Here is a 24,830-nt window from a genome sequence, read left to right on the forward strand (position 1 = left end):
AACTATACGCTAATTTTGAAAAATACAAGTGTTAAAAAAAAGATGCCCAAAGACCTTCATGTCAAATAGAACTGGCATTAGCCCACTTTGACTTTTGTCTGGGTTTTTTCTTCTCTCTTTTTAAAATCAGGGTCATCAAGGAAGGAAGGGGGCAAAGACTACAGCATCTACGCTTCAGATCACACTGCTCTCTTCTGTCTTCAGCAGGCAGAGTGAGCCCACTTTCTCTTCTGTGGCATTTTTCTCAGCAGTGTCCTTAAGTGTTGTTAGGTTTTTTTTTTCAACTAACACTTTTTTTTTTTTTTTTTGGTCTTTTTTGTTCTTTTAGGGCTGCACCCATGGCATATGGAGCTTCCCAGACTAGGGGTCAAATCGGAGCTGTAGCTTCTGGTCTGCACCAGAGCCACAGCAACGTCTGCATCTGCGACCTACATCACAGCTCACGGCAACGCCGGATCCTTAACCCACTGAGCAAGGTCAGGGATCGAACCCACAACCTCATGCTTCCTAGTCAGATTCGTTTCTGCTGTACCCCGTCGGGAACTCCTCATCTAACCCATTGATCTTCTACCTCCAAGTTGCCATGGATGGACCAGCTGTACCATTCATTGCAAATGTTTTGAATCCTTTAGTTACCGATTCTTTGCAAACCTTTGCCTTCTCAGAGGTAGCAGAGTGTTACCACAAATGTCCTTTTCATGGTCCGTTCTCTCTCCTCAACGCCCGGTCCCTGAAAGGGAATGGATGAATTAATGGATATATGGATAAATTACTACACTCAATCATAAAAAACATCATGCAATGTGGAATTACAGTGGAATTATTACACAGGAAACATTCCACAGAATTTCAACAGGAACAGGTATGGAGACCATCTCCCAGGAACCTGTCAAAAGAGAACCATAAGTGCAATCAGTAACATGCTCCTTAGAACTGTGAAGATTTAAACTAGAAGACGCCTCAGGGATCATCTAGTAAAATAAAATTAGTTAACAAATATCCATGAAGAGATAAGTTAATGGGGAGAGAAACTTGCTCAGGGAGTTGGAAGGATAAATCTCAAGTATATAAAAATCTTTGGTCTTAAGAGCTTCTCTTTGCTGTAATGCATAGTCCCATTCATTCTCCAGCAACCACTTCATCCCCAAGTCCTGGGAAACTTTACTTATTTTTGAATTATAGATGGGGGAGGGCTGAAACTGTTAGCTGGGGGAGGTCCTTGAGTACCTGTTCAGATTGCTGAATTTTTGCCTCAGCCATTCTCCATCCTGGCTTTGAATGCTCCCTATTTCGCATCCTACGTCCACTTATCCATTCTAAGATCCTCTTTTACACTGAGGATGGGTATGCATAAGCGTGTGTGTGTGTGTGTGTGTGTGTGTGTGTGTGTGTGCTGGGGGGGAGGGTGGGTGTGAATGTGGGTATGTGATGAGAATCAAAGGCCTGACCAGGTCACACACATCTTGGAATCCAAAGGGCCCCCTGTGTGACTGCTCTTTTCATGGATTCTGTTCTACTCACTGCGTCTATTTCCTGGGCTTATCTCCTGGAGCAGATTTCCCACCCCTTCTCTCTCCTAGTAATTTCCAGGAGCTCAATCAAGTTTTGCAGCCTGTCCAGGGCCCCAAGAGGACACAGATAATGAGAGATAAGGAGCGTGACACCTTGCTGGCTACACTGTAAAATCTGAAGTTGTTTGTTGGAAGAGCTGGAAGCAGCTTGCTTTCTTCCTTCCTTCATCATTACAAGCAAAAGCACTAGAAAATCCACAGAGGACACTGAAACTCAAGGTAGCTTTGGGTTTTATTTGGCATAGAAAGAATCCCCAAGACAAGAACACTGCTTTATACACAAGGCCCCACATGGCCCCCAACACTTTAGATATACAATAAGTAGATGCTGGTCATCATAGCAGGTTCTAGAAGAGTTGAGTCAACACGGTCAATTCCCTTTTACCTGCTTGGAGAAACCAAATACATAGCAAAATATGATTCCTCAGTTGCACTAGTCTGCTAGGGCTGCCATAATAAAATATCAAAGTCTTCGTGGCTTAAACTATCTATTTTCTCTTGGTTCTGGAGACTAGAGGTCCAAAATCAAGGTGTTGCAGGTGTGGTTTCTCCTGAGACCAACCTCCTTGTCCTGTGGTTGGTCATCTTCTCCCTGTGTTCTCACCTGCCCTTCCTCCCATGCTCCCACATTCTTTAGTCTTCTCTGCTTATAAGGACCCCAGTCCTTTGGGTTTAGGGCTTATCCATTTTACCTTCTTTGCCCCATTAAAAGCCCTGTTTTCAAATACAGTCACCTTCTGGTCAGGGCTTTAACCTATGAAGTTTAGGGGGACACTAATCCGCCCCTAACACGTGTCATCAGAAGCACAGCCACTACTGGAACCTAAAGTTTCTACCCCTAGAATGTGAATTTGCCTTTGATTCACATTCTTTGTGGGGTTAAATAACCTCACTGAATTTCAGCACCCTCTGATTGGAAGGAGTCATGTGATGATCTCATTGCCACCTCTCATTTGCCCAGTAAGGAAGCTGGTCCTGCTGGCCTTGCTTAGAATCCGAGAACCCCCCCCAACAGCCCAGGGTGGCACCACTCAGATATTTCTCCTGCTCCTCTACTGGGTTCCCATCTCCTGATTCCCAAACTCCACATGAGGGTCACTTGCTACCCAGACTCTGGATTGCAAATCAATGGCCCAAGGAAGCAGGTTGGCACCTGGCATAAGAAAGCCCCCACCCCTTCTCCCTTTGGAAACCATTGGAGGGCCAAGTTGGCTTTCATGGGTCTTCCTACTCCACCCCCCTCCATCCTCCTCTATTTTGTGCCTTCCTAGGGAGGCTATTACCAATTTCAGCAACTTTCTTCAGGCAAATGGAAGGCTCCAGGTGACAAGGGAGTTGGTCATAACTTCCTGGAGGATAAGATAGCCTGGGTCCTACCCCTGCCCCACCCCTGCCCCAGATGGGGTGCTTAGGCCCATAGGTACTTCCCTCTTGGGCATCCACAGTCCTCCCCACCTCCCCCATCTCCCATAAATGCGCAAACTTCCAGGTGTATGTCCAGCTCTGAAACCCTGCCTGAAAGGGACTCCAGATTAGTCATCACTTTGTTCTCAGCTCATGTTTTCCCAGGATCAACAAGATTTTATTATTTGCATGACTCTTGGGGTGAATACTCATTCTGACTTTTAAAAGTACCAGAAATGTAGGAAATGGGACAAGTGCTCAAGCTCTCAGGGGCAGCTGTGTGCAAACACACACACACACAACCCCGAAGAGTTTGGTAGACAACTTGGAGACGGGCACCTCCATCAGCCGACCATACCCAGGGTTCTTGGGAAGAGGGATTATCACACCATGATCCCTGGTGAAACCATTTATGTAAAAATGAAGCCAGCACATGAGCACTGATTTCCTGTTACCATGCAAAGCAGAAAATGAATGAGTATCAATCACTCAGGTGAAAGTTTCCTGTAAGTTTTTCTTTAATAACAATGTGATAGTTGCGTTTTTTGTGTGCTCCCTTCTTTAGATTTTGGTCAGAAAGGAGAGATGTAACTAAGTAATTGTTCCACTTCTCTGCCTATCAATTTCAGTTATGGACACAGGGCATCCAAACAAACTCAACTCCTGCTTTCAGCGAGCTTACACTCCAAGGAAGGGAGAAAACCTTGGGTAGATATGTCTACAAACAAGGATGCAATAAAAACTGTGAAAACATAAAAAAGAATGGGTTAAAATCCAGAGGCAGGCACTCAAGTGATCTCTTAGCGACCACCTTCAAGAAAAGGAAGGAAGGGAGTTCCTGGTGGCATAGTGGGTTAAGGCTATGACATTGTCAATGCAGCAGCTTGGGCTGCTGCCATGGTGTGGGTTCGATCCTTGGCCTGGGAACTTTTGCATAATGTGGGAACAGCCAAAAGAAAGAGAGAGAGAAAAAGAAAGAAGAAGAAAAGAAAAGAAAGGAAGGTAGGGAGAGAAAGGAAGGCATGGAAGAAAGAAAGACTATAAAAAAGAATACATATATGTGTGTAACTGAGTCACTGCGCTGTACAGCAGAAATTGGCACAACATTCTAAATCAATAATACTTTAAGGAAAAAAAAATTTTTAAGAAAGAAAAGGAAGAAGAAGGAGGAAGAGTGGGAGGGATGGAAAAAGAAAATAGCGAAAAAACCAATTCTGGGTGCTGAGGTATTAATTAGACCAGTTGTTTCATTTTCACCTCCTCTAATACAGCTGAAGCCTTCTTTTTCAAATCTCTAACTTTCTTAAAAAGAACTTACCTTTGCAAAGCATGACATCGGTGTAGGACGATTATCTGATAGTCACAACTTTTGCTTTATTCTTCGTTGCATGGAATATGTTTATTTCCTTTGGGAGGGAAGATGAGCTCTCCCCAAATCCCAAGAACAGAAATACGGGGCTGTGGTTCTGGTACCTCAGCCCCCTCCCCTCCCCAGCCCTGTCTTGTTTTCCTAAGCAGTGGCCAGGAATGTGCTGGGCGGGAGCAGCCTGGCAGTCAGCACTGAGCCCTGGCAGCCCCAGTCACGGTCCCAGGCTGGCCTTTCACCTCCTAGCTCTCCCGGCTGCTCTTATTAAGCAGCAAAATGTTTCAATATGTTGAGCTTTGGGGGAGGGACGGAGAGAAAAATCGGGATATTGTTGAGAAGGAAATAATGAATAACCCTGCCCCCAGTGTTCCTACCCCCCACGTGGGGAGGTCTGGGTGATAAGTGTGCTCTCGCCAGAAATGGAATCCCAGCAATTGCCTTTTGGTCAGAAATTTCCAGAGCTGGTTGGAAGGGAGGAGATGGGGGTCGGGGGAGACAGAAGAGGGAGCAGGTATTCAATATTTTCCTAGGGTCCCGACAGAACCGAAGCTGTCAGAGATCTGGATACATAAGGAAGGAAGAGGAGGGGGATGCGGATGCTGGAGAAGCAGAGGCCATTTCTCAGATTCTCATTCTTAGGAACTGACACACACTATTTTCACCAGTCACCTCTGCTTTCCCCCACACTAGTTGATTAGTTCTGGGTGAGGGGCCTGGTGAGCAGTTCCCTTTCACAGGAGACTCTGGAGAGGGGAGGCCCAGGGTGTGAAAATGCCAGCCTGGTGGGACTTGCCAGCCAGGCCGAGTCTGCGGAGAATGGCCCTGGACCGGGCAACCAAAAGAACAACCGTGAACATGAACCTGCAGCTCTGAGGCTCCTTCAAGTCCAGGTCTAGGAGTAGAGGTGAAGAAATAAGCAACATTCCAAATTTCAAGAAAACCTAAGTCTGAGGACCCGGAAACAACCCCTAAGCAGGAATGGGTTTTTTTTTTTTTTAATTGAAGCAGAGTTGATTTATAATGCTGCATTAGAGCAACAGTATTTATAAATGTGCGCATGTTTTAAAATCAAAACCTCAAAATCGCACTGGCTCTTTAACACTTGCAATCCACCCTGCCCTTATAGATGCTGTCAGTAGGAGCTACGCGCCTGTGAGGACCAATAAGAGAAAAGAATAACTTTAAGGGGGAAAAACTTAAGGGCTTGAAAAAAGCGAATTCGATTTCACTCCTACCGTTTAAATGTAAAGAATAATTATTTGCATTGCAACCACTGCAAACTAAATACTCAGCTTAAAGAAGGCCTGGGTTTCCACGTCTCCTCCTGGCTTGACAGGGCTGTGTGACTTTACATTTATGATATGTGCTGGGTTCTGGTGATCCTTGACATTTCCTAGTAACACAGGGAGGTTTCTGGAAAAGCAGCTGGGGGCAGATGGGTAGCTATTAGAACAATTCATCAGACAGCAGTTGAAATATTGATAAGAAAACGGAAATCAAATTAAAAGACGGGAAAAGACAGAGGAAGAGGGAGTGGGGCGGAGAGCGCTGGAGAGAGGCAGCCAGAGGAAAGCTGCAGGGCGCACAGACCTGAGTGGCTGCTGCAGCCCGTAGGATGTGCAGGGGCTGAGGCTGCCTGGATACGCTGAAAAGAAAGGCAAACTTCAACTCTAGGCAGCCAGCGGGTTTAATTCCACTCTGCCAAGGATTGGGAGTCTGGGCACAGAGGAGTCGCTCCAAGAGCTTGAACACCCTGGAGGTGCAGAAATCCGGCTCCTGCTGGCGGAGCAGGAAGGGGTGTCTAAGGTGGGTGTTTGTTTGTGTGGGATCTGGGGGTGGGGGTAGGGGGCCAAGGGGGTGGGGGTAGGGGGCCAAGGCAGATCCCTCTGCCGGGCTGTCTGCTCTAGTTGCAGCTGGGAAATGCAAGGCTTTTCTGGGACTCTTTCTTTCTCTCATTCTCTCCCAGGTTTTCTTTTCTCTCCTTTCCCTCCCTACCTCTTGCCCACTCTTTTTGCAAATTTCACTCGAACTTTCCAAGAAAATGGGGAGACGCTGGAGCAAAAGCACCAGGGAGAACAGTGAATGGGAATCTAGGAGCCTGGAGAAAAGTACCTGGTCCCTGCACTCGTGTGTCTGTTGTGGCTTCAGGAGCCAAAAAGCTGGAATTTGTTAGTGGAGAGAAAAGTGTTTTATCAGAAACACATTGGCTGCCGTAGTAGCTGCACCCTGCCACGTTAGAGGTGGTTTAAGAGAAGGGAGGGAAGGAAGAGGAGAGAGACGGCTGCCAGACTTGGCAAGGAGAGGGAGAGACGTACGCAGGCGGCACCTGGCATCTTAGGGTAGATTTTTGTGCCTTTCAGCCCAAATAGTCAGCCCTCAGACACTACCTCCCTACCACTAAAAATGAGGCCACCTCATTCCTGGTCTTTGGGAAGAAAAAAAGTGTTTTCTTTCAGAAAAGGGGAGGGGTGCACTCTGGGAAAGAGGCCTCTGGAGACCTCAGAACCTTGAGCCAGGTGCTTCTTTCTAAGCTGTCCCCCACCGGGAAGTCTTAGGGCTTGTGGGGGAGCCAGGCAAAAGCACTGTGCCCTGATGTTGGCAGAGCTGCCCGAGCGTTGGCAACTCTATAAGTAGCTGTTCCCTGGGACCTTTGGCTTCATGGGTAAGGACATCTACCTCTTTCCTTGTTACTGTCCCCTCTGGTGGGGACAGGTCACTGTCCCCATGTATGAAACTACCCAGAGCCTGGGGGAGACAGATGTCTCCAGATGGGATTACAGGTGGAAGAGGGTTACAGGACTGCAGGAAAGAGACTCAACAGTGAGAGCTGGCTCTCACCACCTCCTTAGCCTGAAGCCTAGGGGATAGACATGCAGGAGGGCGCAGGTACCCGTGCTTTATCCTCCCTCGCTGGTCCAGGTGGAAGGAAGCCTCTTCCCCCCCCCCCACTCTTCTGTCATCTCCCATTGCGTTCCTGCTTCACCATCCCCGACTCGTGGGTGACTGAGGTTTCTCCCATCCAGGTTGGTTCTTGGGCCTTCCTGACACCTCCTCACCAACCCAGAATGTTCCAGACAGTCCCTGACACGTCGTCTTACGTCAAGGTAAGACATGACAGCGTCTTTAAACAGGTAATGACCCCCAACCTCCCCTCCCCACACACACACAACCCCATGGTCCCTTCCGTCCCTCCCTGGGAAAAGAGATGGGGGAGCGGCGGCGCTCTCGGCGCGGGAAGGTCTAGAGCAAAGGGCACGAGACCAGATGAGGGTGTGCAGATCCTCTGAGGACAAGGGTCTGGGCCAATTCTGTTTGAGGAATCGATGTGAACAAGCCTGGTGAAGGTCGTGCAGGGAAGCCGAGGCACTGGGGGCCTGGCTCCCAATGTGTGGCGCGCACAGCAGGTTCCCCGAGTCAAGGGTCTGTGTGGACGAGAGTGTGAAGGTATGAGCATCTGTGCATGTGGGGACGGGTGAGTGATCGCGATTCGCTTCTTCCACGGATTCGACACCCTCTAGTCCTCAAACCCACCCTCCTTGGCCCCACCAGCGCCTCGATAGCACAGATTCCTATATTTAACAGTATATCAAAGGGTGTTGGCTTTTTTTTTTTTTTCTTTTTCTTTCCTTTTCCACAACAGTTCCCAAGAATGTAAACAAACCAAGGCCAGGACATCTGGGTTACACGTTTAATGAAAATCCGCCAGCGGGGCGGGGCCGAGGGTGGGGACCCGCTCGGTGTAGGGACCAAGGCGCGATCCTCTCGCAGCTCGAAGCCCAAGCGCTACCTCCCGGCTTCTGGGTAGCGGACCAAAGCCTTCCGCGCTTGGGGAAGGAAGGACTTCGGCGGCCGGGCAAACCCACTCCCACCTCCTTAGGTCCCGGTCCCGCCCCCTCCTTCCGGAAACTCCGCCCGGAGCCCCATCCCCCCCACCCCCGCCAGCCCCCTGCTCACAGTCCAGCGACAGCGACAGCCTGGCGGTGTGGCTGTCTGCAGGCGCCCGTGTACCTCGATGGAATGGGAACTCTCGAGTCTTATTGGGGCGCGTCAATTATGCATCCAACCCTCCTCCTGTTTCTCTCAAGGGAAATTTGTTGACACAAGGTAGCATCTTCTGGCCCCTGCCTATGGTCTGGAATCTATAGTCAGTTTGGGGAAGCCAGGTTTTGGAGGCTTGGCAGGGAAGGGGTGTTTTATCAACCAGTGATGAATGAATGAAAAATGAGGGACTCAATGGATGCGTAATCAGTGAACGGAGGGGTGGACGCACGGCTCCCAGGAGGTGGCAGAGCACACACAGAGTAGAGCGCGCTCGGGTTCGCGGCGTCCAGGTTTCCTGAGAGGTTAAGGACGCCGCGTAAGCCCTCCCGCCCAACCGCTTCCAGGACCCAGGGCACAGCTGACCCAGCTTCCACTCTGGTCTCTGCCCAGAGGGCTGTAAAGGGCAGGGGACGGGGAGCTTCGGTCTCCCTCCTGTTCACGAGGACCCCATAGTCTGCCCACACCTGACATCCAAAACCTCGGGGATGACGAACCCCGAGGGACAAAAGGGAACCCAGGAGCTTGACTGAGGCCAAGGGCCAGAAAGAAAGCAAACGGGCCTGGGTTAGGGGAGGGAACCGCTGGGGGAGGGGGAGAGGGGCGGCAGTCTACGAGTTGTGGCCGCCAGGGGAGCCGCTCGCCGCAGGAGCTCTTTTCAAGGGGAAAAAATGGATTTTTCAGCAGCCACAAAGTTTGTATTGTTGCACAAAGGGGTGCATTGATGACGGCGAAAGGTTCGCGTGGCAAGGACAATCTTGGGTCTGTTCCGCCGGCTCCCTACGCCTACCATTTGCCAGAGGGGCACAAACAGTCCCTGGCTGCCAAGCCTCTGTCATTCCGCCCCAGGCACACGGCTCAGAGGCTGTTGACAAACACCGCGGGCCCTGGCGCCCAGGCCCCAGGAGCCAGAAGGCGAGCCGGGCCCTGGAGAACTGAGGGTACCCACTCCACCCGGGCAGCGATCTCGCTTCCAAGTACTCAGGGAGGAACGCTCAGGAGAGCGTGTTGGGCGGGTTTGAGGCTGAAAAAAGCAAGGAAAAGGTGAAAAGGAATGAGAGCATTGTATCTGCACTAATTTATTTAATGTTAATAACAACCGTAGGAGGCAATCCATTTTGCAGATGAGAAACAGGCATTGAGTGGTTAATGTAGCACCGCTTGCAAGGGGCAGAGCCAGGTACAAATAATAAGGGCCAAGCTGTGCTGAATGCTAGGCAAGTTCTAAACATTCGCTTCATCTTTACGACAGTCCTTTGAGGTAGATCCTATTATAACGCCAAAGTGCAGAAGAGGGCACTGAGGCACAGAGAGGTTAAGGAACTTGTCCAGGGCCACAGAGCTGGTAAGTGCAGAGCTGGTATACAAACCCTAGTTTGGGGGGTGGGGTGGGATGTGTTCCCAGTGGGAAAGTTCAACCGGGACGTTCCACTTGAAGATATCGGGGAGGGGCAGGAGACCCGGTGGAATAACTCTGGTCAAGCCCGCGGAAGATGCCCGCACTGGGCAAAGCACATGTCAATCTCAGCGCCAGGAGCACGTCCCTGAAGGCCCTTCGCTGCTCCACTCGAGAGTGGCAGGGTCCTCCACTTGCCCTCTTTGCAAGTCTCCCAGACTCCTTGTTCTCGCTCCCCTACCAGCCAGCCTGCTGGTTCAGCCCACGCTGCATTCTGGGGGAGACACCCCCCACCAGACGAAGAGAGGCTGGTGGCCCAGAATGTTCACAGCGACAGGGCCCAGGGGCAGCATCTGGCCGGCAGGTCCTGAAACGTCGTTTCAAGGACGCAGGTCTGTACTTTAAACGCCGTTTGGGGCGGCTGGGAGGCAGGGCGGCTGGAGATTGGAGCGGCTGAATTCTCCCTTCCCCCACCCCCACCCCCCCAATCTAGGCGCCGCCACTGGGTGAGGGTCCCGGCACCTGGCTGGTCTCCACCTCTTGTCAGCCTGAGCTCTCTGGTCTGCCTCCGACTCCCTTGGGATTTCCTCCTCGACGCCGCGTGGTCTGGGGACCCGGCCCCTGAGCGCCACGGGCTCGGGGCGCAGAGACCCTCCCCCTCCCGGGCCCTCCCGCCGCCGCGGCCTCCCACGTAGCGTTTTGAACCCTCTTGGCGCTAAGGCAAGAACGAGCGTGGGGAGCGGGCAGGGCGAGCAGAGGCTCTAAATCTTCCTTCAATCTGTGAGTAGATGAAGTCTGAGAAACAAATTCAAAGCAGGCGCGCCTGCAGAGCCTTCCTGCAGAAATATTCCCCGGCATTCAAGCGCATCCAGGGGCGGCTCGAGCTGCCTTGTTTGGCTAAGGTCAGACGAGACTCGAGTTCTCCAATAAAAATAAATCTCAAATTAATTATGGCCTCGAGCGAGGGGCCAGACACTTGAAGCTGCAGTTGTGCAGTCTGGAGTTTTGGCGCTCGCCTGCCCATCCCTCCCCCGCGCCCCCTCCCCCACCCCCTTGCCAGCTCGAATACCCGCGGCGGCCGCTGGACGCGAGGGGCGGGAGGAGGGAGGACTAAGGGAGAAGGATCCGCCCGAGAAGCTCTGCCAAGCCTGGCATCTTTCGGGGTTTCAAGTGACTGGCCGTCCTGGGGTCTGGAGGCACCCCAGGGACCAGGCTCCCTTTGTCGCGTCCTCCCACCCCCAACCCAGGGCTGGGACCAAAGAAGCCCGGGAAGCTGCGTCTGGAAAGTCTTGACCGGGTCAAAAGGGCTGACATTGAGCCAGCCAAGACACGTTTCACCCCGCCGCTCCCCTCCCGGGGGAAGCAGGACTTCCGCATCTTTGAAAATATTGTCAAGTGCGGATGGTTCAAGGCAAGTCATCCCACCGCAGTTGCAATGAAAATGCTCCAAGTCCAAAGGTTTCCAGAATATTTGCTCCCGTGGGCCTGCTTTTAACAAGTGACCTGAGACTTAGAAAGGTGTGGTGGGCTGTTTGGTTGGTCTCCCCCCTCACCCCCCCAAGTTGATAGCTTTTGTTTTAAATGCTAGCCCAGCTCCCTTGGCTGTAAGCTTCCTTCCCCAACACTCTTGATAATAGCCGGGGCTAGTGGAGTGGGGAGGATGGTAGCCGGTGGCACCAGCTCCTGGGCACCAGCCCTGCCTAGTCTGGGAAAGAGAGAAGCAGGACATTCTCTGGTGAGCCAGGAAAGAGGGTGTGAGCTAGTGTGTGGGCTGGGGTAACCAGCCCTTAGCTGGGCCAAGTGACCAGCGAGGAGGGGGAGGAGAAAGGGGAAGGGGGAGAGGGGTGAGAGGAGAGAAGGGGAGGGAGAGGGGAGAGAGGAGGAAGGCTTCCCCCCTTCCCAACTCCAAGACAGTTTTCATCTGTAGCCGTCTCACCACAGGCTCTCTATCAATTTGTCTCAATGCAAACATTCGAAATATTCTCTTTGGCGGCTCGTGAAAACAATGTGAGCTGCCAGGATCAAACCATCTTTCCAGATGTCTGGTGGTAACCACATTAAACAGGGCAGACTTGTTTACTGTTGTGTTTGGTTAGGACTTTTTCCCCCTTCGGGATTTAAAAAAGCAGCAGCAGCCGTGGAGTAGGGCATCAAAACCAGAGTTACATAAGTGGGCAGACCTGCCCACTGCCATGTCAACACGAGTTGCAGGGGATCTCAGGTTCCTTCAGGGGGCTGTTCAGAATTGGGGGGGGGGCTTTTCTTTCTGGGTGGAGGTCTCTGTGAATGGACAGGGGCTTCTCATGGAAGGGCTGGTAAATACCAAAAGCTAAGGCACCAATGCCAGTCAGAGTCACTAAGGGGTGACAGCTATGCCAATGACAGCCTCTCCCCACCCCACCCCCAACTTCCAAATTACACAATTGCTTTGGTTTTAAGGCAGAAACAGAAAGTGCTCATGAGTCCCACAGTTCAAACAGGAGGACAAGTCCTCATTTTAATTTAGTTCCACATGGAGTTCTCCCAAGAAGAGAGGCAGGGATGCTAGGGACGTTGGGGTGATCAGAGCAGTGAAGGCAGGTAGTTGCCAGGCAGAAGAGGAGTTGGAAAGAGAAGACTGGCCAATGTTTTGCCACAGAGGTGCCTTCACAAGCCCTAGAAGGGGGAGCCACTGCCTGGCCTGGGGTGGCCATTAATGACCTCAGTGTTTGCCCAGCACCGAGAAGGGGGCCTCCTGTGGTAGATTGGCGGTCTTTCTGCCTGAAAGAGGGAGAATGAGGCTGAGGGTGCCGGGTTTCTGGTCAGGTCCTGGTGGGAAGCAGTCTCCCTGCTCCCTCCTGAAAGCCTTGTTGTCATTTGAAGGTCGACAGAGTCTGGGCTGAAAAGGAAACAATTTGGGGTTTGAAAGGATGTAATTCATTCTTCCTTTCCCTTTAACCTCTTTCCTCTCTGGAAAGCATGTGGAAACGCTGAAGGGAAGAGTGAGAGGGCGAGGGAGGCAGGCTGAGGGGAGGAAAGGGTTAAGCCTGATTTCTTTTAATTGAACTCCAGAACTGGTGGCCCCAGGCAAAGGGGGGGACTGACCCCGCTAGCGGTAACCAGATGTGGCGGTCCCAGGGGAGCCCCCGAGCAGACCCCTGGATTGAGAAGCAGACAGGAGGTGGGGGGGGCCGGCTCGGCCCCCATCCCACCCCATTCCCCCCCCCCCACTCCCCCGTACACACACCGAGTCTCAATTGCTGGCAGGCTGCACCCGCCACTCCAGGTCTGGTCACGTTCAGCCCCGTGTCTGTATTCGAACCCAAAATTGGAGCTGAATTGATGAGACTAATTTCGAGAGGGGGGCGGGGGGAGGGAGGGAGGGAGGCCAGCGAGCTCTCTGGGGCTCAATTGCTGCTGAAGAAATAAAGAATTAATGTCACTTTTTTTTTTTTTTTTTTGGCCGACACCCTTTTGAATTTTTTTTTTTCAATTGACTCGGATCTTCTCTGGATTTTTTTCCCCCTTCTTCCCCGAGTGGACTCTTAAATAAAAGTGAAAAAGTCCAAAGCGTGGTCTGGAAAGAGCGTGAACAAGGTAACCTGTTTCGGAGGTTGGGGACAAGGGAGTCAGCCCGAGAGCGCTTGGCGGTCCTCCCTCTGCGCCGGGACTCCTGAGGCTGCCCCACACGGAGCGGGCGGCGGCACTGCAGGAGGACCGGGGAGGTCTCTGGGTGGCGGGGACTGAAAAGGCGGGCGGTGGGGACCTTGGCCTCCGTGGCGCGGTGGGGATGATGGTCTGGAGCGCAGGCCCGGGGGTCTCACCTGGGAGAGGTCTGGGTCGGTGCGGGGATGTTGCAAGCTGTGTTCTGGAGACCTGCCGGACAGCCTGGAGGGATCGTCTCGCTGTACCGTAGGTTTCTTGGGGCCAAAGGTGGCACTGCATAGGCAGCACTGGCCCGGGCGCCCGGGCGCAAGGGTTTGGGCCCTTGGGTCGGGGTATGCGCGAGGGGTTTGACCCTAGATGGCGCGGATAAGTGGCCTGGGGTGCCGCGGATCCCGGAGCCGGGAGCTCTCCAGTAGCTGAGGGACCGAGGCGCACCGCCCCGAGGGCGTCCCTTCGCTAACCGCGCTGGGAGCCGAGTCCCCGCCCCCGACGGCCGAGGTCCGTCCGAAACCGCAGGAGCCCGCGTAGTTGCGTGAGCCGCTCCAGGAGTTTGCGCGACTCCGCAGTCGAGGGCCCGAGTGGAAGAATGTCCATTGGATGCACTTTTTAATGGTTGGTCTGCTTCGGTTTGCGTCCAGGTCTTCCAGGGCAGTAAGCTCCAGGTTATCCCCAGCCCGAGTAAACTCTTCTGCACTCCCCCCCCCCCAAAATTTGTCTCCGGCTGGAAAAAGCATTAATGAACGTATCTGTGGGAAGAAACGGAAAGTGAATGAGTCAGGAGGGCCACCTTCAGCCAACAGCCCCGGGGAAAGGAAGGAGGCCAAAGGCGTTTGGTGTTGGACTTTGGGCGAAGGTGATGGGGGGAGGCTTGCAGACCTCGGGAATCAGGGCGCGGGCGCCGGGCGTGGACCCCGGCATTGTTCCTAGTTCGCTCTTATCTCCCGGGAGCAAGTATCCTGTGTGCGCAGCGCATGAATGTATCTGGGCATCTCCGCGTATATTTATATAGTGTGTGTGATGCGAAAAGCAGGAGCAGCCGAGGGGAGGAAGAAGGGGTGTGGGGGGGGGAGGGAAGACGAGGGAGACCAGAGGGGAGAGAAGAGAAGAGAGAGGAGAGCGCGAGACAGAGAGAGAGAGAGAGAGGGGGAGAGAGAGAGAGAGAGATAGGACTTCCTCCCCATTCGCAAAGTGAAGTCACTTCCCAAAATTAGCTGAAAAAAAGTTTCATCCGGTTAACTGTCTCTTTTTCGCTCCGCTACAACAACAAACGTGCACAGGGGAGCGAGGGCAGGGCGCTCGCGGGGGGCACGCAGGGAGGGCCCAGGGCGCCAGAGAGGCCGCGCCGGGCTAATCCGAAGGGGCTGCGAGGTCAGGCTGTAACCGGGTCAATGTGTGGAATATTGGGGGGCTCGGCTGCAGACTTGGCCAAATGGACGGGACTATTAAGGTAAGCGACGGGGCAGTGGGCGCGGAGCGGCGGGGCTGGCTTGGGAGGCGAGGCGGCGGGCAGGCTGGGCGCGGAGCTCCGGGGTCCCGGAAGACGTGGCCACTCTCCCTTCCTTCCGCGCCCCGGCTTTTCCTCCCGCGCTCGAGTGGCGGGTCTCGCAGGCGGGGGCGACCCGCCGGGGTCCCCGACAAGGCGGTCTCTCCGACACCCCTGGTCCCAAAGTGGAAGCCGGCCCCCTCCCACCGCGCTGCCGGCGGGGCTGCGGGCGGGGGCGGCGGCGGCGGCGTGAAACTCCGGGAGCCCGGCGCGGATCGCAGCCAAGGGCCAGAGACCTCCGGGGCCACCACTCCCACCCTGCGAGCCAGGCACCCGGGCCCCTGCGCTGGGCACCGGCCTGGGCGGCCGGCTTTCTCTCCCCGGAGGCCGAAGGCGGCGGGGGCGGGAAGGCAGTCGCCAACAGCCTAAGTCCCTGCAGGGTGGGCCCAGGGGCGGGCAAGTGGATTGGTTGCAGACGGATCTGGGTGCAAGTGAGTGTGTCTAGGGGTCTGTGCGAGCGAGTTCCTCCAGATGGAAGCCCTGTTTACATGTCAGTGCGGGCCAGTTTCCCTTCCTCTTGGCGCTTCTGGTGCCGGGTTCTCGGCGCTCGGGAGCTGCCGGCTCCCCAGGACTAATGGGCCGGGCCTCGCCACTCCTCCGCCGGGGTATCACTTTCCCGGCCGGTCCGCGCCACTCTTCGCGTCCGGCTCCTGCACTCCGCGCCGGGGCTGCACCAGTCCCGGGGCAGGTCTCCTGCCGACCTCTCGAAGAGGCTTCTGCGCCTGCAGAGCCGCTCCTCCGAAAGAGAGCGGCTCTGAGCCGGCAGCCTCGACTACTGCCCGGCGGACTCCTAGCCCCCACCCCTACCCTCACCCCACGCCTCAAGCCTGCGTCCAGGTTGCCAAGTGCAGCCCAGAGGGTCTGGTTTTCACCGCAGGCTTCTCAGGGCTTCTGCCTGAGGGTTGGCTGCCTGCTGCCTCTGGAAGAGGGAAGTGGGGCCAAGAGCACAGAGGAGGGACACCCCCTAATGTGACTGGCCTTAGAGGACCGAGAGGAATGAATGGGACCAGGAGTTGGCTGCGAGGCTGTCCCAGGACACCAAGCCTGAGTCGGTCTGGAAAAACTATTAGGCTGGTGAGGTGGGGACTGGCAGAGCCCGCCATTCCCAGAACCCAGAGGAATCAAGTCTTTGCTCAGGGCTGAGTAAGAGGAGGCTAAGATGTTGGGCTTGGAGAATTCAAAAGATTTTTATCATTTGGGTGGGGTAGTGGTTTTTATTTTCTAAGGTTTTTTTTTTTTTTTTTTTCTCTGAAAGTTTGAAATATGCTGACTTAAGTAAAAGGCACCAACAGCAGGAACTTGAAAATCTGGAGATGAGATAACTGATTGTAATGGGTTAAAGGGAGCCTATGTGAGTCTGAGTTCCTCAAGTTTAAAGTGTGTGGGTGAGGAGTGGGTGAGAGGGGATTCCTCTGGGAAGGTGGTCACTGGTCATTGTATGCCTATTGCTCTTCTTGTTGGTATGTGCGTACAGTGTCGCTGTCTCTCTGGTGTCAATAAGATGCTCCATTCTGGAAGGCTCCTGCTCGTTACATGGGGTTGCCTGCCACTTACCCAGAAGGCCCCCCTCTGATCCGGAAGGGTGGTAACACGGCTCCAGGGTCTTGATGTGGACACCCTTAGGAGAAGTGAAGCAACATCTCCCCGATGTTCAGATCTCTTAGCACAGGCCCTGAGGGTAGGGAGGAAGCTGTGGTCTGTGTACCCAGGATGTGCTAACCTCTTCAGATACATGCTCAGGGATTGGCATGGCAGGCCATGAGAACAGGCATAGACCAGGACCCTGGAGCTTCGTGCCAGGGGCGGGAGTGATGATCTTCTTTCTCCTGTGGGTGCCGAGCACCTGAGTCCATCCAGACTGCGGGGGGGGGGGGCGCCCCCCTGAAAACCTTTGTCTCTGATCCAGGTTGCCTGGCTATGAGACCCACCAACAGAGCCGTGGCTTTTCAAACTGTCTTCTTCACTCCCTAACATTCTGAAGGATGGAGTCTTTAGTGTATACTTTGATATTTAAATTGTGTGAAAGCCACAGTTTCCTGTTCATGTGTGACCTTCGGATCTCGGGGTTCCCAGACCCCACTTCACAGTTGTTCAGGCACTGGGTTTGGAGAAGACAGTGGACAAGGACAGGCCAGTGGACTTCTGGTCTCTGAGTGAGGATGTGCATTCCATTAAGCCAGTATGATCTTAAGACTGTAAAAATGAAACGGTAGGTCTGAATCACCTCTACGATAGTGTCTTTCCAATCCTTTCAGTTCCTAAAATGTCATGAATGTCTGCTCTTGCAAGCGCATGTACCTACATGTCCACGAAGTCCGGTTCCAGACTGGTCTTAGGACACTACATCTCACCTTGAATTTGTAGACCCGTTCCCAGTTTGAATGGCCTTGGATGGCCTTAATCAAATCTTCTTTGATTAATTCGGAGATGTGAATTTTCACTTTCATGCATCTGCATATTTCTTCCTCATGTATAAAGCTTGTTTATATTTCAAAATAGCCCTGGGTCTCAGCACTGGGGAGCTATGTGATCCAGGATGCCAGGGAAGTCAGGGTTTCCTTGCAGAAGCGTTTTATTCTGAGCATACTTTGCACAACTTCATGTGATTACAAAATCTCAACCTCATCACCCTTGTTATAGTAAGTCCTTCTGTATCATGCTCTCTTCTCCTCTCCAGGAATGTCTCTTGGGAAGGCTCTGAGCATCACACTGGGGGCACCAAAAGTTGCAGGGCCGTTCTACTCTTTTTGCCACAGACAAGTTAACCTATAACATTAAACAACACCCTGCCCCGCCCCGCTCCCCGTGGTGATAGTATCAGTGTTGAAAAGCACATGATACTGGTTGCTGCTTGAAGAATGACCTGGTTTCAAAAACTACGTTTTAGTTCTAGGCAGTCTTCCATTGTAGCTACTGATTATATTGATAGAACCTTTATTCCATCAATGCACAGGGTACCAGTAAAGATGGAGACCTTCAAAGAAGATGTAGATGTGGTGAATGACATAGGGAAATGAACCCACCAGGGACTTGGAGTCAGAAAGCTCGGGTTCATTCTCAGCTCTGCTGCTCCGTTGCTGTGTGCCCCATAGCAGGGCACTAAGCTCCCAGACTCTTAGCTTTGTCATCTCTACAATGGGGCCAAAGTACCTTCTTTTAGTAAGTCACAGTAAGGCTTCAAGAAATTCTGGCACCTTCATTGACTGTACCCTTAGTAGAATTTCTCCTTGGGGATAAGGCTTGCGGGCAATTGATTGGCCAGAAAAGTAGGTCTAGATTTCTTATATTACATACATAGTTCATTAACGCCACAAATATTATTTATGTGTCTCTCATGTTCCAAGGCTCTGCTTCATGTGTTGAGGGTAAAACAGGGATCAAAAGCCTGCTGGTGGAGTTCCTGTCATGGCGAAGCGGCGGAAAAGAATCCGACTAGGAACCAGGAGGTTGTGGGTTCAATCCCTGGCCTCACTCAGTGCATTAAGGATCTGGCGTTGCTGTGGCTGTGGTGTAGGCTGGTAGCTGTAGCTCCAATTTGACCCCTAGCCTGGGAACCTCCATATGCTGCAGTGTGGCCCTAAAGAGACTAAATAAATAAATAAATAAATAAAAGCCTGCTGGAATTTACACACTAGTGGAGGCAGCAGACACAGAAGTAAATAATCCTGTGTCTAAGGTCATACAACTTCTGATCAGCAAAGCAGGTTGGGGGGTTGAAAGCAATAGCGATGGCGTTGTATGGCCAGGATGGCCAGGGGCGGGGGGGGGGAATGCACCTAGCAAGCCCCCGTTGCACAGAGACACTGTCAGCTTTCACCCTTTACCTCAGGAAGGCGCAGGAGCACCACACAACCAGCGCCGTGGTGGGAGAGCAAATGGGATTTTGAAAACCAGCAGAGTCTCTGAGCCAGGTGGGCCCAGGCCACACATTCCCACCGACAGGACAGCGCTTCTTCAGTTGGGAAACTTCACCATGGGGTCCAAGAGAAAGCAACAGAGGGACAGATTTTCAGGAACAGTTTACAGTGGAGCCCTCCTTCCCTTTGATGAGTGACCCACTGCCCCACCTGTACCTTTTAACTTTCCTATCACCTGGATGCCTGAGAACTTGGCCAAGACCCGCTGTGTCTGTTTGTCTGTCCCTGTGACCATGTAGAATCGTCTCCCTCAGGGAGTTACCAAGTGGTGAATCTCATTTTGTTTGTGAATAATGTCTACAAAAAAAAAAAAAAAGCTTTAGAGATTATTTAACTCCACATCCTTATTTTACAGGAAGGGAAACTGAGGCCCAGAGTTGTCTACTGAATTCTCCAAGATCACACAGCTTAGTAGTGACATAGCGTGAGAGTCAGGGCTCCTAGCCCTCAGGCTAGTGTTCTTTCCACTATACCATGAACATCTCATTTGCTTTCTTTATGTTATTATCAATTATAGGATCCTGGAGGCTGTGTGTATGAGAGAGAGAGAAAGAGGGAGAGAGGCAGAGATAGAGAGAGACCGAGAGAAGCCTTCAAAAGAAAAGTCATGGAGCGTCTGACACTGTGGACTAAAGATACTTCTTTTATTTAATGAAACTGTATAGCTACATCTTAAATTATTTCCATACTTTAGGAAAAAATCCCAGATTTTTAGATAGAATTTTTATATAACTTTTCCAAAGTAAATCCTTCTTTTTCTATAGACAAAGTCTCCATTCCCAGGAGACAAAAAAAAAAAAAAAAAAAAAAAAAAAGAGTATTTTACTTAAATAGCCCACAGTTCCCTTTATAAGGCCTGGGACAGGCGGGCTGCATTCCTATTTCAATTCTTTTAATAATTGAAGATTTGATTATTTAATAAAACATATTCAGAGGCTTTAAAATGTATCTTCAGGGACTGCCTTTCTCGTCTGTGTGGAAAGTAGGTCTTCAGTAACAACCGCGTGCTGTAAGCTTTAGGATATCTGCCTCTGATATCGCTTTCTGTGTGGGGTCAGTTGGTTAACTTGGAGTTGGTTTTAAAAAGTGGTTGCTGTAAACAAAATCTGTTTTCTAGAAATGTACCATTAGGCAAATGCTTGCTCTGAGTTTTCCCAGCAAAAAAAAAAAAAAACAAAAAAAACCCAAAAAAGTTGGGAAGAATTTTATGATGATGAACCACTGGGCAGGATTTCTAATGGTCCGAGGCCTTTTGTCTTAACCTCAGAAAACTTCAGAAAATACTCCCAAATTGTAAGTCAACACTCAGGCCGTGGGCAGGATCCTAGCTTTCTGTGGGAAAAAAGTCTCATTCAACCTGAAGCTTGGTAGAAAGATTTTCAGTTTGGGGACCAACTATCTAGGGTTAGGATGAAAAAAAAAAAAAATCTGCATTTTCATTTCTTTCTTTCATGTATTTTAAACAAGCCGTTGCATTATGTAGGTATAGAATAACGTTTCTGTTTGGTTTTGAATAACTTGTCTGTCTTTTGGGGGCCTGTACTTAAAACAGTCTTTCTAAGTCTAGCTTTTGCTTGTTGTTGTGTGACAAACTGAGAAGGCTAAAGGACGTTGGTCACTATGTACACACACACACACACACACACACACACACAATCTCAAAAATCTTTAACCAGCCATAATAGCTTTTTTAGAAATCTCAGAGCCATGCAGGTGTTTTTCCCTTTGCAGAAGACTACACCCTGTTTCATTTTCTGTTGCTTTAATGATGAATATCTCTAGCGTTCATCCCACTCTTGTGTTAATTCATCAGTGGGATGGTATTACTAACTTATGTCACTCCAGTTTTTCTACTGACCTGATAAAGCCAACATCAGTAGCCCATGTACTTGTTTTTTTGGGGGGGTCTTTTTTTGTCTTTTTAGGGCCTCACCAACAGCATATGGAGGTTCCCAGGCTGGGGGTCCTATTGGAGCTGTAGCCACTGGCCCCTGCCAGAGCCACAGTAACTCGGGATCCGAGCTGTGTCTGTGACCTACACCACAGCTCACGGCAACGCTGGATCCTTAACCCACAGAGCGAGGCCAGGGACCGAACCCACGTCCTCATGGGTGCTAGTCGGGTTCTTTAACCTGTGAGCCATGATGGGAACTCCCAGTGGCCCATGGACTTTGAGGTGTTTCCCCAGAGGCAATGTATGGGGTTTGTCCGTCCCCACATTGTGACCCCCTAGGGCCAATCTCTAGGACATTTGACAGAATTAGAGAGTCTATGGAATAACCCCTTTTCTGTGCAAAGGTAGCTGGCCTTCTGAGAATCTGTAACCTTGGTCTCATTGGCATCGTAAGCGGATTCTGGCCATATTTCTGCAGGTCAGTAATCTGCCGCATGGCGTTATGCAGGGGCGGAACTAGGTACTAATGCTATCAGGACACCAGGCTGGGGCCACAAGGGCATCTGTCTTGCAGATGGAGCAGGAGAAGAAGCTGCGTGTGTCTGTGTATGTGCATGTGTATGGGTGTGTATGTGCATGTGTGTGGGGGTGTGTGTGTGTCAGGCACACATTGCAAAATGCAGCCCACTTTCTCCCAGTCTGGAGAAAGGAAAGAGCAATTGCAACGGGAGAGACAGAAAGACCGAATAACAACAATTATGTGCATAGTTCTTTCAGCGAACACCCTTGCATTTCATCCTCACAGTTGCCCCATGGGAGGGAATAGCATCATGATATCGTTTTTTTTGTTTTGTTTTGTTTTTTGTTTTTTGGTTTTTTTTGTTTTTTGTTTTTTGTTTGTCTTTTTGCCATTTCTTGGGCCGCTCCCACAGCATATGAAGGTTCCTAGGCTAGGGGTCTAATCAGAGCTGTAGCCACCAGCCTACACCAGAGCCACAGCAACGCGGGATCTGAGCCGCGTCTGCAACCTATACCACAGCTCATGGCAACGCCAGATCCTTAACCCACTGAGCAAGGCCAGGGATCGAACCCGCAACCTCATGGTTCCTAGTCGGATTCATTAACCACTGCACCATGATGGGAACTCCCATGATGTCGTTTTTTATAGGGGAGAAATTAAAGTTCAGAGAGGTCAGGTAACTTGCCTAGGATGACAGCTCATAGGGGACAGATTTGGTTTTCAAGCCTTGTGTTTCTGTTTTCAGAATATTTGTATTTTCTACGCACCAGCCACCCTGCCTCTTGGCACAGGTGGACCTGGACCTTGGCTTTGAAGGATGGGGTAGGACTTACACGGGATGGTGTGATTCAAGGGCTTTCTAGGAAAGTGGACTACTTAGGGGGTGGGGGCCTATGAAAGAGAACGTCCGAGTGGAAATATTAGATGAAATTAGATTATGGACCCCCTGACATACCATAACAAAGAATTTGCATCTTACAAAATACACGGAAAGGGGGAACCACAACATTTGTAGCAGAAGGATGGTGGGTATAACTGTATGCATCTCTTGGGAATGGAGCCCTTCCCATCCTCATCCTGATCCTTAAGAAGTGGAGATGAGGGTGGCCCCATCACTTATCAGAGGCCACAAGAAGTGAGCAACAGAGAGGATTAGACAACCAGTGATAGATCCAGGCCACCAGACCATGCTGTCGGCTGTGTTTACAGATATTTATTTAATAAATACGGCAGTCAGGGGAGGCAGGAGAAACTCTTTCACCAGATCTCATAAAAATGTGATTATCCCTCCGACTCCTTTAACTGTGTCTTCTTTCGCAGGGTTCTAGAGATTTCACCACAAGCTATCTTTTCAACAGGGCTGTCTATCCTAGGCTACAATTTTAGTTCCTTTTGAGAATGAGTCAGCAGATAGTAAGTAAGACGAGACAAAAAGGAAAGGTCCTTTCCCTGAAACTCAGATCTGATTTCTATGGAAATCCAGACAGGTCTGACACACTTTCATAGGTTGTTTGGCCCTATCACCTCCCTTAGAAATACTGACTTTTCGCCTAAGAAAACCAAAACCTCAGAGAGCTAGCGGCATCTTTTCAAGTAGGATCAGCAATGACGTGTTCAGATGCATTTTCAGATAATTCAGATCAATGTGACAACGGCCTCAAAATTGCTTATACCTACAAGAACAAACCAAAGTACTGAAATATTTAAGATTGTTCCCATCTTTGGGGAACACTGTGCCTGCCACTTAGATCATGCTCAGAATCCCAGAGTATGTAATTTTTGAAGCCACCTCCAAGAGAATGTGAACTTGAGATGTGAAATGCGTTCCCCATGGCAGGGCCCACGTGTTCCAGGTCGTAAAAGGCCTTATGTCACATCCCAGTGCGTACATGCAAGAAGCCCGAATGGCAGGTACCACAGGAGCTTTAACTCTGCCTCTCTAGTCATGTGTGGGTTTCACGTGTCTACTGGAATAGAACATTCCAGGAACAGAGTTGTTAAGCCTGAATAGGTGAGTTTTCATTGATTTTTCATGGGGCAGAATCTGAGAGCGAACAATTTTGCAGCATTGTTCATGTAGCAGAAATGTGAAAACAGACAAGTTAGTATTATAAAATTACTCAGCTGGCGAGCTGTCTTTAAGTAAGTGCTATTACAATCTATTTAAATGGAGAATTCCCTTCGTGGCTCAGCAGTTAACGAACCTGACTGGGATCCATGAAAATGCAGGTTCGATCCCTGGCCTTGCTCAGTGGGTTACTGATTTGGCATTGCATGAGCTGTGGTGTAGGTCACAGATGCAGCTCGGATCCCAGGTTGCTGTCACTGTGGTGTAGGCCGGCAGCTGTAGCTCTGATTGGACCCCCTAGCCTGGGAACCTCTGTGCGCGGTAGGTGTGGCCCTAAAAACCAAAAACCAAAAACAAAAAAACTCAATTTACATAAATGCACATGTTTGTATTGAAATTCTCATGCCCGAAGAGTCCTTTTGTCTTCAGGCATTTATCATTAATTCATACTCATGTGTTTAGCATGGAAACTACTGCCAGGCACAGCATTCTCCAGAATTTCACGTGAAAGACCAAGAACGTGATGTCTAGATGTTTCTCTTAGACTTGTAGAGAATACAGGTTTCTCTGCTCACTGATGTTACGCTCTGACTATTGGAGAGTCCAAAAGAAGCAGTACTCACTAGGCCAGTCTTTCTTTGTGGCTTTGTATGATAAGGAAATTCAGGCACATTTTCCCAAGGGTAACACCCAGCTTATAATTTCCATTGTCCCTCTACTCTTAATGATGTTATTCCATTGTAGGGACGTTTTTCGGAAACTAGGACTTCAACCAAGGAAACCCCTCCTTATTATGATTCCCTCTTTCTCAGCTTTTGTTCCTCTATTTATGTATTAACTTAGAGAAAAATGCCGTAAATAAAGTAAAAAGATAAATGGGAAGCAGAGAAAGACTATTTCCCATACATAAAACAGAGGACAGATGTCCTCGGATACAAAGATTACTTACAGATCAATAAGAAAAAGATAGACCACTTCACAGAAAAATAGGGGAAAAAATGCTTGGAATAGACAATGCTAGAAGAAGAAATACCGACGGCCAACAAGCATCTGTTATGAAGAGAATCTCAAGCATGTGTATAAAGATAGTCAAATAAAATTAATGAAATCCCAACATTTCTCACCTATGAGGATGCCAGAGATTAAAACAGCTTAATAAGGTCTCATGTTAGAAGAAGAGAGAGAAGATCACTCTTTTTTCGTGCTGGTGGGACTGTACATTGGGACACTCATTGTGGAAGGCAATTTGGAAACATTTCTGGATATGTTAGGTATTTATACAGATTTGATAATATTCCAGTTCTAAAATGTATCATACAGATGTGTTCACTTGGATGCCAGAGATGCACGTACAGAGTGTTCACTGTGGCGTTGTTTATAATGGCAAAAAAACCGGAAAGAAGCGAAATGTCTATCAATAGGGAACTAGATAAACAAATTTTAGAAGACTCATGTAAGAAAATACCAT

The 24,830-nt window shown here is 50.5% G+C and overlaps 2 protein-coding genes across 17 annotated transcripts in view; one reads left to right on the top strand and one right to left on the bottom strand.

Annotated features, from left to right (window-relative positions):
* The window catches only part of LOC100516820 (uncharacterized), a 36,446-nt gene extending 21,883 nt beyond the window's left edge, over nt 1-14,563 (bottom strand). The window contains 5 exon segments of the mRNA XM_084976639.1: nt 637-730; nt 13,579-13,817; nt 13,819-14,022; nt 14,024-14,284; nt 14,286-14,563. Coding sequence (XP_084832765.1) covers nt 717-730; nt 13,579-13,817; nt 13,819-14,022; nt 14,024-14,284; nt 14,286-14,338 — 771 coding nt within the window. The 5' untranslated portion in view covers nt 14,339-14,563 and the 3' untranslated portion in view covers nt 637-716.
* FLI1 (Fli-1 proto-oncogene, ETS transcription factor) overlaps nt 5,872-24,830 on the top strand; it is a 137,531-nt gene continuing 118,572 nt past the window's right edge. For 5 of the 16 annotated variants that reach the window (XR_014815572.1, XR_014815574.1, XR_014815573.1 and 2 more), the window contains exon 1: nt 14,661-14,867. Coding sequence is in view for 8 of the 16 variants with exons in the window: in XM_021063123.2 (XP_020918782.1) it covers nt 14,850-14,867 (18 nt within the window). In the remaining 8 variants the exon portion in view is untranslated. Of the gene's footprint in view, nt 6,148-7,364; nt 7,473-12,839; nt 13,352-13,944; nt 14,033-14,660; nt 14,868-24,830 lie in introns of those variants that run through there. The other 11 variants (XR_014815570.1, XR_014815571.1, XM_021063122.2 and 8 more) reach the window with 4 other exon arrangements.

This window comes from Sus scrofa, chromosome 9 (genome assembly GCF_054392235.1).
Source record: "Sus scrofa isolate SSC_HxYL_T2T_F1_AM1 chromosome 9, Sscrofa_HxYL_maternal_Yorkshire_Landrace_v2.0, whole genome shotgun sequence".
Classification (NCBI taxonomy): domain Eukaryota; kingdom Metazoa; phylum Chordata; class Mammalia; order Artiodactyla; family Suidae; genus Sus; species Sus scrofa.